Genomic DNA, 13,278 nt, shown 5'->3' with positions numbered 1-13,278 from the left:
TGTAGTGATGGAGTCTCGCTATGTTGCCTAGGCTGGTCTTGAACTCTTGGGCTTAAGCAGTCCTCTTGCCTCAGCCTCCCAAAGTGCTGGGATTACAGGCATGAGCCATAGAGCCTAGCTGTTTAAAGACAATTTGATTTGGGTTTTCTGACCCTTGCATCCAAGATGATTAGCTGATAGAATGATGTCACTTACCTCAAAGACATCCAAATAAGAAATTTCAAATTACAAAGCTTGTAGGTGCTACTGAGAGTGGTAGGTGTCTGAAGTCTAGTTCTCTCCAGTCCTAGGCTTTCTCCAACCCTTTCCCGTTAAGACAGTTCACAACTCCCAAACACATCATTCAGAAGTTTTTAATAAACAACTTCATTATAAAAACCTTTTTTTGAAAATGTAATTCTGTAAAACATTGAAAAATCTACTTTAACAAAGATATGCCCTGTGCATTTTCTAATGGCACTTATATTTTACAATTAAAAACCTTGTTTTATATAAAGCCAAAAATACTCCAAGAGGTTATTCACTGTGTTTACAAAGTGCTAGAAGATTTTTGTCTTGTATTTTTCTCTCTTTAAATAATCTGGCGTTACAAAAGAGTGGCTCCACAACCTTGACCGCTGGTAGGGAGGGAAGAGCATGAGAGGTGGTGTTTCAGGAGTTCTAGTGCCAAATATGCAGAGATGGAGAGGTGTGTACAGGAGAATCAGCTCAGGAAGTTAGCCGACACACGAAGAAACTGAACTGGATTTGTTCCAAACCCTCCGTGGAGGCACTAGATTATTATGGTGAACACCTCTTTCCCTCGCCACAGACCCTACTCTCCAGTGGTAAAGGTCACGGCCAATTCCTTCCACAGCAGGTTCAGAGCTCCAGGAGAGGCCAGGGTGAGGTCCCAGAGGAATCTGGACTTTTCTGGCCAACACCTGCCTAAGGCAAAGTTTCTTATTACATAAATATCCTTGTTAAAAAGCAAAATATTGATCCTGTACAATATAACCTGTTAAAAAAAAATCGTGCAGGTCCTAGATAAGAGGGGAGATGGACAGAAGGTAGAGAAACAGCTACCAAAAGGGGGGGGGGGATTTAAAGGGCCACTAGGAAGAGTCCAGGGCAGGGGGAGAATTCCAACTTAGGACAATATCTACGAGCAAAAAAGTAATCACACCTGCCTCCTGGATTTCCATGAACACAACGCCATTTGTAAAAGGTTGGGGAGGGGAGGAACTTATTGGTGATCCTTTGCCTACCTCCCACCTCTAAGATGGTGCAGAGACCATCTGAGCTGACACCTGGGCATGTCATCCCCTTGTTCCCAGGACTGCTACTCAGCCCCGAGGAACTCCTGTGCAGGGTGGGAGGGCCCTGCCCCTATTCGGGACAGCTCATTGCTGACAGAAGCTGGAGGTTGGGGGGGGGGAGGATACCACCCCTTTTTCTGGTATCTGATTGGTTTTTGCCACATGCCATGGCTTCTGTCCTGGCAGATGCCCCTCAGCCTCTCACAGCCTCAGTAAACATGCTAAAGTGAGTTTGGGTATTGAGTATAGGATAAAGCTATTCTTATCCTTTGAACAACCAGGTTAGTAAGGCTTTTATTTTTTTTCCTTTCAGATTTTGGGAAGGGAGGTTTAAGAATGGCTGGGTGACTATGGTCCAAAAAAAAGGTGAAGGCAGATCATATTCCTCTGCACCAGCGAAGTTCACAGTCATAGGAAAATTCCCTGCGAGTGGTGAGGGCACTGACGGAAGAGGAGACACAGACGGATGGGAGGAGACAGAAGTATGGCAAGGCAAAGAAAAGAATGGGGAGGGGGCAAGGCCCCAGTTACAAGGGTTTAATGGTTACTTTTCTGGTCCTATGAGTTTCCCAGCATCACCTACAGGGAAACAGAATTCAAGGAAGGGGCAGAAGGCAGGCAGAGAGGACAGGACTCCTCCAACAGCCCAGGACTTTCTAGTCTGTGGCTAGAGGCTCGTCTGCCTCTGTAAACTGAGGATCAGAGAAGGTGGCAGGGAAGGGGAGCAGGACTGCTGGGTCTGTGATGAAGACCAGACAGGACAGGGAGAATGCAGCAGCGAGGCCCACTTGGATTCTCACGTGCCACTTCCTGAGTCCCAGTAACATGCACAGCATGCAGGGGGTGGCTGCGAACCAAGGTAGACATTTTAGAAATAAACCTGAATTAGTCCCTGGGACTCACTGAAACTAATTTTTAGAAGCAAATCACCTAGTTGATTCTAACCTTGCCAGACAATTTGATATCTGGTTATTTTTTCTTAAAGGTATCCCAAGCTACCCTGCCTAAGTCAAAACACGCTTACTCACTCCAAATTGCTTCCAACAATGGCTAGGGAGCTAAACGTTAAGGCTTTCACCTCAAGTACTGGCCTGGGTTGAAACAGAGGCCTGAGTCCTGGACCTGCTCAGTTCCTGATAGCAAACCAAAGTGAGTCTAGACAGAAGGGATGGGGAACAGACTGGCGGGAGGCTGAGGCAGTTCCCTGGTAGTTTGTCCTGAAACCCTAGTGGAGAAGCCAGCAGGAGGCACCCACTGAGAGAAGTGCCCCGAACTGCTGGCTGCATCTGTAGGAGTTAACAGTAGAGAGGTAGAAGTGTGTTTCTGAATCAGAGTGGAGGTCTCAAGGGTCCCACAGTGGAGGTCCCTGAGCTGCCCCCCTTTCACGAGTGGGAAGAGCAAGCCCATGAAGAACTGAGATGAAGCGAGGATGGGGTTCACCTGGTTCTGGGCAAGGGCTGGGCTGTCTGTAGCAGGGAGCCTACAAGCAGAAGAGAACACATCATTTGTTGCAAGAAACTTTGCTGGACATTAGGGGCAAAACCAAGGAGGGGCCACAAGAAAGTGGAAGTTCTTTGATAGAGAGCAGAGAAGCCTATGCACGGTGGCCCTGAGTCCCTGGGGACTGCAAAGTGGAAGAGACAGAAGGGACATCGGGGATAAGAAAAAATTTGGTTTGGGAGGCAACAATGTACCCCATAGATTAGGACTTAAGTATCTGCCCAGTCCTAAATTTCTGAAAACTCTTCTTCCAACAACTCCACAACTTCCTGGAAAAGGGACAGTCAGGAGACAAATGAGGGACTCGCATCCTCACCTCTGCTTCCACAGCAACCCAGAACCCAGAGTCCCTCCTTCCAATCTAGTAACAACAGCTCATGATGCTCAGAATGGGGATTAGGGGACGAGGGGGTGATGTGGGCATGCCTTTCATTTCTTCCCCTCTCCAGCTCAAATGGAGGATGAGGGGGTCATGATGTACTTGAAGAAAAACAGACTTGCAGGCCTGTGAGAAAACTGCTCCGGTCTTCTTGCCGGTTTCCTGTGCATACTGCCGAGGAAGGCAGGAACAGACGCAGTCATGGAAGATGGCAGAGACTGAAGCAGTCCAAAGTCAGTTTATTTCCCCACAGGGGAAAAATGTGACCTCAAGTGAAGAGAAGTCAGCAAGACCCGACTCCGCCTTGTAAACAGGACTCCAGTTAACACCAGGTACCAAGTGATTCAGGCTGGTGCCAACTGAAATGGACTGGTGGGAATGGATTCACGGTGTGTAAACAGTGTTCACTGCAATCATTCTAAGGCTAACAGCTTGGCAAGGGAGGTGAAATGGTGTGTCTGAGGCGACTGTGTAAACGGTACCGTTGCTGGACAACACTGACTGAAAACGGAGGTGCTGGACAGGAGGGGTGGGGCTGGTTGGGAAGAAGAGAGGCCCTCCTTCCTGCCTGTCAGCTGGAAGCAGGCACTGGAGACAAGCGACCTTCTGCAACAGGGCCTGGCCAACTGGCTGCTGTGTGGTCTGCAGGTGGGGACCAGAAGGCGGTCTTCTTGGGCAGTTTCTCTTGAGGTCATCCAAGGTGAAACCCTCTGTGTTTCCAAGAGGTCCCCCTTTTCCACAGAGAAGGAGGTTCTGACACTTTGGAGAGGAAGAGGGCTAAGCGTGGCTCCCGATTCAGATCAAAAACATGAAAGTAAAAATACCTGAAGTCCTATGGTATGAGATCTTTTCATGGGGTTGGAGCTCAGACTCCTCCCGGAATCAATCCTAGAGCCTGAACCCCCAAACGAAGTGCTCCATACAGACACTGGATTTTCTCTTTTTGAACCCAGCTCTGAAAGCTCAGCTGCCTTCACGGGGGACACGGACGGGGTGGGGCCTAAGGCTCTCCGCCAGAGCCAGAAGCTGAGCTGAGGCCTCTGTGGGGGCTATTGGAATGCTTGGTGGAAACGAGGCAGGGTGGTGCTACTCAGGCCAGAGGTGAAGACAGGGGGTAAGGAGTGCAGAGGCCCAAAGTTCAGCGGCCCCCCAGTGCCCGGGGAGTCTTGAGGCTGAGCCTGCAAGGTGGTAAGCAGAGGCTGGGCCTCAGCCTGGGAGTAGCCCATGACCAGGCCTCCTGCGGCCCCAGGTGGGTTGCATGGGGGCAGGTTGAGGGGCAGGAAGCCCAGCAAATGGGAGAAGTCCACGTTAGCAGCGCAGAGGGCCTCAGAGAGGTTGGTGGGGCTCTTGGCGAGCAGTGCTTCATCTAGGAGGGCCGCAGCTGCCGCCGGCTGAGGTGAGGCGGGCTGGGGTTCAGCGGATGAGAGAGACAGGCTTCCAGGAAGCTCCGCCAGAAAACTATCCACCTCCACTTTGGGCAATTTGTCGGGCAAGTATGAGGTAGATCCAAGCTGGTATTTTGGAGGGAGCTGAGCTGGGGAAGAAATGGGTGAGGATTCCAGGGGATAGCTCATACCCATGGGCAGTGTGTTGTGCACCAGGGAGTGTGGCACACCTGCACTGGGCATGGTAGGGATGTGGGCGCCATACATGCCCATGGGCAACATGCCAGGGAAGGCCTTGGCCCCCATCACGTCCCGCGAGGCCATGCAAAGCACAGGGCTCAGCTCTTCCTTCACACTGACTGTAGAGCTGCAGCTGAGTAGGCCTAACATGTCCACTGGCTCTGTCTTGATCTTGAGCAGCTCCTGTGAGTGGCTCTTCTTGACATGTCGTGTCAGGTGGTCCTTACGGCCGAACCGCTGGGCACAGTACTGGCATAGGAAGTCCTTACGGCCCGTGTGCACCACTAGGTGCCGCCGCACATCCTTACGAGTATAGAAGCGCCGGTCGCAGTGGTCACAGGGGTGCTTCTTCTCTTTGGCACCGCCTGCTACCCGGCGTGAGTGGGCTTTCAGGTGCTCTAGCAAGGCCTGAGTACTCTCAAAGGTCTGCAGGCACACCTTGCAGCTGAGGTCACCACTGCTGGCAGCATGCATGGCCAGGTGGCGCCGGTAGCCCAGCTTCGTATTGTAATTCTTACCACACTCGGAGCAATGCAGGGCCTCTTTGTTAGGGTCGTGGGTCTGCAGGTGGTTCCGCAGATGGTCCTTGCGATGAAACATCTTATCACAGTACATGCACTGGTGGGGTTTCTGGGCTGAGTGGGTGGCCATGTGCCTGGGGGTAGGAACGGGGAAGAGGAGAGAGAAAGCAGAAAGAGGGAGATCACAACAAGGGATGATTGGACAACCAAGATGTCCATTAAAAGGAAACTAGATACAAAAACTACGGTGAAGCCATGCAATAGAATACCATGTCAACTATATTCGATGGCCTTACCTACCTCAAAAATGACATGTGTACTGGTATTCTTTGCAGCACTGTTTGTAGTATCAAAAAAATCAGAAACAATCTGAACATTCAAGCTGTCAATAGGGAACTGGTTACATAAATTATAAGTCCATAAGATGACTCAACTTTTTAAAAAACAAGGCAGCTTTATACACATCTACAGGGAATAAACTCCTGAGAGACAGGAAGTGGAAAAAAGCAAGGAGGCAGAACAATGCAAGCAGAATAGTACTCTGTATGTGCAAAAAGGGGAAAATATATGCACACCTGCTTGTAGATGCTTAAAGTATTTCTTGCATATAAAAAAACTGATATCATTGGTTGCCTTTGGGGAAAAGAACTGAACAGCTTATAGATAGGTATAATGGAGAATTTTCACTGTATAACTTTTGGTACCTTTTGAATTTCTAATTATGTGAATGTATTTCCTTTTCAAAAAATGATACTTACATAATTTTAAATGATACAATAAAGGGAAAATGAACTATATCTACACTTCCTTATCTAGAACAAATTCCCAAGATATATACAGCTAAGTCAAAAGAAGGAAGTTCAATACAGTGCATGCAGTACAATCCCTTCTGAAAATAAAAAAAAGAAAGGAATACATGTTTGAATGTCTCAGGAAAGACACACAAGGAACTAACCACTCCGGCTGCCTTAGGGGAGGGGAACAGTGGCTCTGAGTGACGGACAATTCTTTTTTCATTGCACGCCCACTTGTACCGTTTGAATTGCTTGTCATGTCGATCAGTAGCACTTGAAGAAATGTCTAAATGGCATGGCACCTCAGTGTCCCTTAGCTTACCTGCTCCCACCTGGCTGGAAAGCAACTCAGTATACAGTGACGGAAATCCACAGCTCCATAGGCCATTCAGAGTCAACCCAGCACCCATCATCTGCCAGGCTCTGCACAAGCTGTCATGAACCTTGTTCTCCAGAGGAGGCTGAAGCATAGGGCAGCCCCACTCACCAGTCAGAAGTAGCAGGGGCTGGGTTTACACACAGACCTTCTGGAAACCTGGGTCCAGTCAGGTATCCACAGCACCCAGCAATCCTTTCCTGGGGGCTATCAAACATACCTCTTACCCCCATGCCTATATAGGTAACTAATAACTTCCTATGCCATAACTGACATGATCGTACATGAGAGGGAGGTGCTGAGCAATCCCCACTTTATTCCTCTAATGTTGCAGGTGAGGAAACTGAGGCCCAAAGAAGGCCTCTCTAACTCACTAAAAGCACACAATGAATTATAAGTGGAGTCAGGGCTCCTGCCTCCTGGACCAGGACCTTTCCTACAGCCTCCCATTGGCATGCAGTCCATCACTAAGAAAGTCTGAGAATATGGCCCTGACTGGAGTCCCTCGAAGATATAGGTGCATACAGAGAATCTGGCTACCACACTACCCTGTTGCCTATTTTAGTTCCTTCCTATCAACTGTTTCCAGACAAGGAACTGAGGCTTTCTGTGGTCGTCTTGTTCATGTATTTACTTGTTTACTGTCTATCCCCACTATTAAGACCATAAACTCAGGAAGGGTCAATACCCCACCTGTCTGACTCACTACTGTGTCCCTAGCACTGAGCACTGTGCCTGGTAAGTAGCAGGAGCTCAATAAATAACGTTGGACAGATGAATGGATGGCTGGATGACTGCATCAGGCGGATCTATCTCATTTGTAAAGGGCAAGTTCATGGTTCCTCTGATAGAAAGGCAAGGATAAAATCAAAATTGCTTTTGACCAGGTCCCCACCTCCTCAGCGAAGCTGCTCTGCCATATCTTACAGCAGAGCTTTCATGTTCTAGTCACTTTAAATAGAAATTCTTGGGCTTATAAGTTTCAAAAAAGCAGCCGACCCAGTAGGCACCAGGGAGACAGACATCATAATCTGAGCAGCATGCTGAATCAATAGAAGAGGCACTGCAGGAACTAAGAAGCTATAAGCTGTATGTCCCCACTCTGAGCCTTCACTTTAAAATGTGCAGACAGGACCAGAAGGTCTACTTTTCCTTCTAAAGTTCGAAGACTGATTCCTAACTTCTGGCTAAAATTCTGACCATCACCTGACAAGGGCGGGGAAAGGAGTATTAAAAAAAAAAGAAAGTTCAATCTAATTACTTCATGGCTGCCTGATATTTTACCCATCAGATTCTAGTGTCTGCATCAAGTGATCTGAATCATTTTTTTAAGTGACTTCAGTTTGGCATTCAGGGTACAATTGTGCAAAAAGTTAACCTCTGCTCTTCTGTCACAGATAAAGCCCCACTTTCAGCAGGGTCTCTCTGGCTTTGTCCTCTGGGAACCTCAGGGCAGGAAGAGATATGAGAGTATCACCTACCTATACAGCTTGTATTTGGAGGCAAAAGCCTTCCCACAGTGCAGCTGAGGGCAGCTATATGGTCTCTGCTCTGGTTGGGGGAGGCTGTGAGGCCTCAGCTTCTCCCCGTTTGAGAAGGGTGTCCCCGAAATTTCGCATTGGCACTTCACTTGACTCTCTGCCTCCCGGCCCCGAGGCCTGGGAACTAGTTTCCAGCCCACTTCCTCCTCCTGCTTTGCATCTTGAATCCAGGGGGGGACGCTGGTGAAAAATGTGGTCATGGCTAATGGCAAGGGGCCATGTTATTCAGCAAGTCTCCCATCCACTCCACACAGGCTCTCTGCTCCGCCACAGCCTTCAGCGCAGCCTTCAGAACACGGTCTCTTCACCTGAAACATCAGAACACTTGGTGTTAGGAGGCCCACACCAAGAGAACACGGGTTCTGGAGGTAGACAAGCCTGTTCCAAGTCAGCCTTCACTAAGAAGCTGTGTGACTTTCAGCCAATCATTTACTTCCCTTAGCTATTTCCTCATTTACAAGACAGGCATAATAATCCCTAAATCGAAAGGACATTTGAGGATCATATGAGACCATGGATATAAAGCATTCAGCAGAAGGCCGGGCACCCAGGAAATGCTTAGTAGTAACTATTATTACTAGTACCATCTAGGCTAATAAGATCCAAAAGCAAGGAACTAAAAGCCCTAAAACTTCAAACTTTCTTTTCTAAACCTCACTTTTACATCTTTTCACTAACCCTGGAGTCAGCAGTTCCTCCTTTTCCTTATTACCCTAGCACCTCCTCATCTACCACTTTCCACAATTCTCCTCCTCACAGAGGTGCTAAGGACCAATAAAATGTCCAAAAGGCAACAGAGAAGGAGAAGCCTTTACTTAAGAAATTAACGTCCTAGAGAGTCAGGCCCTGCGCCAGATGTGTTTCTTAGCAGCATATCAGCAACAGAGGGTTGTCTGAGAAGGCAGCAGCAGACTCCCAGCATTTTCCTGAAGCCAGTACTGGTCCTATCCTGACCTCCACCACTCTTCTGGGTCTCTGGATGTCAGGGCCCAGACCACAGCTCTTTAGCAAAGCCTGTCCAACACACCTAGGTACTGAGTGGTCCGTCCACAGGCCCTCAGAGTACACAGGTACACCACTACTATGAGCAGGTAACACACGTGTGTTGGAATTCAGTCTTCACCAGACTCTGATTCTTTGAAGGCTCATACTGTAACTCTTTCATCTCCATACACCTAACATCTAGAAAATGAATCTCAACTTTCTTTTAAAGAATTAAACTAGTCATTGAATGCAAATCAATTCTCAGTTCTGGTTTAAACTGGATTGGCAGCCCTTCCAAAAGTAGGGAGTCAAATCTTGAAGTCTGATTCTTTCTCCCTTTGAGTAGAAGCAGGTGGGGCCATAGTGCAAGGGTGACACAACTCCTTTCCTGACACCAACGCAGAGGAAGAGGATGGGAGTTACTGTACTGATTCTCAGAAGGGGACAACAGGTCCATATTCACACTCATAGCTTACCACAGATAACCAAACACAACACAACTTGCCACAACAAGGGACTCCCTTTGAAGAGATCATGCCAAAATGTGGTCATGAGGCTTTTCCATGTGAAGAGAGAAAAGGGGGTGTCTGGGGACCATCCACGAGAATCTGGGGAGAGCTCCAACTGCACGAACTAGCTGTGGGCCACAGAATGCTTGCTCAGCTCATTAGCACCTGCTGCTCACAGTGACCATTCATCCAACAGACTGGCCGTGAACGAGATGATGCGATCAGCGGGTTCGTGCCCCAGAGAGCTTTGCTCATCATTAACATGAGCTGCGTCCTGTTCAGGAACCATTCCTCTTGTTGAAGAACACTGCAATGTAATATGACGAACATTCCCCCCATCGTGAGTGGAGATTTGCCGAGGAAGATCTGCATAAAGACAGCTGCATTTTGCATGAGTCACACGCTGGGCAGGGGTAGACAGCACTAAAAACTAGTCCCACGTGAGCCTTCCAGTCATCGTGGCATCTTGGCTTGCTTCGCTATAAACCTCAAAGGTCTCTGACATGTAGCTTTCAGTGTTTGAGTCCCCTCCTCCTTCACAAGGGTGGAATTACCTGTTTGCTATGGCAGCGATTGCGATGCACCTTGGAATTGGGTAGAGTGAGCTCAAGAGTGCATGTTTATTTTGGAGAACTACTCCTACCTTCAAAGACAAATGCTGCTCCCCTTCATATCTGAAATCATGTACCTCTGCCGCTGGAAAGTTGGGAATGGCAGCCAGAGGAAAACAAGTCATATCACCCTGGCTGATGTGAGAGGGGAGCCTAGCCCTGGAAATTCCGCACAAACCCAGAGAGAGAACAGTATGTCCCCACCTCCCACACGTCCACCTCATCTATTCTCCTGAACAAGCACAAACAAGACTGAGCAGTTTAGTACGCTGTTTCTGAGTGAGTAATGGGCTTCTAGGAAAGAGGTTGGCGGTGAGGTTGTATGATAGAACCAGAGGAGAGCAGCAGCCATGTGCTTGTCTTGATCTGCATTTAATGGGGCTACAGTCTTTCCCCTGCACTTTTTAAAAGGTACAAGAAGTCCTTACCTACAGTCACCGGTGGGCTCTTAGATAACCAATGCTGCTAGTGTTACCTCAGGGACCTAGTCTGTCTCTCTCTGCCCTTCATCTGCAAACTCTTCTGATCCAGAAAGATTCCTGGATTTTTCTCACATAATGAGAAGACCTGTGCCTTCAGACACTCCTTCCTCAGCAAAACTGTGAAAGAATTCTACTTCTCTTTCAAAGCTGTTCTTCTGGTCTCACATTCTAACCTTAACAACTGAAGCTGACAGAACCTGTTTCCATAAAACAAACACAATCCCTCCCAGTTACTGGTATAACTCAGTATATTTTCAGCCTAAGATTCTTTCTGGTGCCTGATCTGAAAGGGAGATGAGATAGCACAGAAAGGACCTTGGACTTGCTATCAGAAGGACTGCCGCTTACTGGAGAGGAAACCATGGGCAGGTTACTTTATTTCTCTGAATCTCAGTCTCCTCAAGATTTGTTTTCCTTACCTACAAGATTCTTATGGAGGACTAAGTGAAACAGTACCCATGAAGAGTCTGACAAAATGTGTCTAAGTCGTTTTGACCTCTTTTCTGCGTGAGGCCCGAGTAGTACTTCTTTTTTTCCCCTTTAATGTTACTTCTCAGACTCAGAGTGAGTTTCCTTCCTTTCCCAACATCTCCCCCAGAATGTAGCCTTCCCCTTTCCCCTTACAACGAACCCTCAGAACACCCCTTCTGACCAGCCCTCCAGCACCATCTTCTGGGCCAGAGTTCTTTCTTGCCCAGAGAGCTACATTATTCTGCTATTGATAAGGCTCCATAACCCAAACAGGAATGCTCACTAAGAACTCTGAAATGGAGACAGTGCTCCCTACTGTCTGTTCTCTGTTGTGTGCCATGACGCCTGCTGCCCTCTGATGAAACTATAGTTTTTATGGTATTACATCATCTCTATAGAAACTGCGTTCTTTCTCCATTATTAGCCCATTTCCTCATCTGTAAAGCTAAAAATACTGACCTCACAGGCTTCTTATAAGGATTATTTTAGTTAGGTATACAAACAGCCCAGCACAGGGCTTGACCTGCTGAAAGTGCCCAACAATTGTATCCAGTTGCAAGTTCCCACCTTCTGCTGCCACAAATTCTCCCAAATCCCCCTCAAAAAACGGTTGCGAGATAGCACTCCTGCAGCAAGGAAAGGGTTAATCTCTGAGTATTCTTAACTAAAGAGACCCACAGAGGATTAACAGCTCCACTTCAGTGACTACCCTAAAATAGCTTTTATCCCTCCTGCCCAAGAGCTACTTGGGGATCTGAAGAACTCAATTCAACACCTGCCGGAGGAAATACACCCGGGAATGTTCCTTGGGGTAGAATTCTTCCCTTAAGCAGAACCCAAAATAGCAACTGGGAAATTATAAATAAACTTAGAGAAAAAAAACTGATCCTGACCTGGGCACCAGAAACAAATCCAAAAGACATACTGGTTGGCTGGAAAATAGTGAGAAGTAAAGGGGAGGGGAACGAGAATGCTACCTCCCCCCCAACACACACTCCAGAGTGGTGGGAGAATTAAATTACAGGGAGGCTGGAGTCTCAATGCCTTGCATCATTCCAAGAAACATCCAACTGGATTAGCGGGCTGGATCTGCTCTCAGGCTGCTAGTTCTCTGGGTACAGAGGGGCCCTCTTTGGACTCCCTTGGAGTCACTATTAACTCTGATTTCTACAGCTTCCCACTCCTGGGGAGGCCTGGAACAAATGGCTGCAACTCACCACAGCCCTATTGTCAAGGGAATGAAGCCTGATTGGAACCCCCACCCCCCAATCTGGTGGCCTCACCTTAGGAGGGAAGGGTTGGAAACCCAAAGCCAGACTCTATCGCAGTCCCAGGCTGACAGGTGGAAAAACACACAAGCAGGAGCCAGGCCACACTCGCAGGTAAAACCACCAATTTCCCCACACAGGTGACCCCTTCTCCTCCATCTTACAGGGTCCTTTCTCCCACAAAGGCATGCCACAGTGTGGGACTGGATTTGCAGGAAACAGCCTGGCCAGCTTTTAGGTCACGCCACTGTGTAGTGGGAAAGGTTAAATTCCCCTGGGCCTGGGAGAGATGGGAGTGGATGGGTGCGGGGGGAAGAAGGAATTGTAGGGAGAAGTCTGCAGGGGGTCTCAAGGACAGGAAGAGCAATTGGTAAGGAACCAAGAGCAAGTTAGCTGGGTCTCTAAGGGGCCCTCAAGAGAAAGAGATGGGGGGTTCTTAGGACTGCAGGGCTCTGAGGGGTAAAGATAGAAGGGAATTCTCTAAATTCCTGAGTGTCTCAAATGGGTGACCAGATGGAGGTGTCTCAAGTTGGGGAGTGTGGTCACTGGGTAGAGACCTCCAAGTAGAGCTTATTCGGATTCTCCAGACCCGGGTACTGGAGGGAAGCCTCCAAGGCACTTATGTAAGGCTGGAAATGAAACGGGTTAGAGCGGACTATCTGAGCGAGAAAGAGGGGTTATGTGGGCCTGGGTAGGCGTGTCCGAGGGAGGGAGCAGGTGCAGCTTATCTGCGTCCCCCAGACCCGGGTCCCCGGTAGGGTCGGCCGCGCGTTATCTGGGTCTCCAGGGAGCCCGGGGTGGGGCATAGGGGACCCTCAGGACTGCGTCTCCTGGTCTCGGAGGGGAGTTCAGTGGGGCTCCTTCGGGTCCCCCAGACACAGGTATCTGGGCCGGGGAGAGTTTTCGCCACCCTGGGCCT

The 13,278-nt window shown here is 48.6% G+C and overlaps 1 protein-coding gene across 1 annotated transcript; it reads right to left on the bottom strand.

Annotated features, from left to right (window-relative positions):
• Nucleotides 1–335: 335 nt before the first annotated feature.
• On the bottom strand, nucleotides 336–9,952 carry PLAGL2 (PLAG1 like zinc finger 2). Its single transcript, XM_008049442.2, has 3 exons — nucleotides 9,495–9,952; nucleotides 7,975–8,342; nucleotides 336–5,457 (listed from the first exon to the last, which is right to left on the bottom strand). Exons 2-3 carry the CDS (start codon nucleotides 8,232–8,234, stop codon nucleotides 4,227–4,229), a joined length of 1,491 nt encoding a protein of 496 aa, XP_008047633.1. The 5' UTR covers nucleotides 8,235–8,342; nucleotides 9,495–9,952; the 3' UTR covers nucleotides 336–4,226.
• Nucleotides 9,953–13,278: the final 3,326 nt, after the last annotated feature.

Source organism: Carlito syrichta, unplaced genomic scaffold (assembly GCF_000164805.1).
Source record: "Carlito syrichta isolate Samal-C Ts95f unplaced genomic scaffold, Tarsius_syrichta-2.0.1 Scaffold135610, whole genome shotgun sequence".
Classification (NCBI taxonomy): domain Eukaryota; kingdom Metazoa; phylum Chordata; class Mammalia; order Primates; family Tarsiidae; genus Carlito; species Carlito syrichta.
This window is presented reverse-complemented; position numbering and strand designations above follow the sequence as displayed.

Bases quoted from the DNA above. Each gene is read 5' to 3' on its own strand.
- PLAGL2 (XM_008049442.2), bottom strand. From the start codon at position 8,234: ATGACCACATTTTTCACCAGCGTCCCCCCCTGGATTCAAGATGCAAAG. The intron at 5,458-7,974 runs GTAGGTGATACT...TCCTACCCCCAG, and splicing joins TCCAAATACAAGCTGTATAG to GCACATGGCCACCCACTCAG.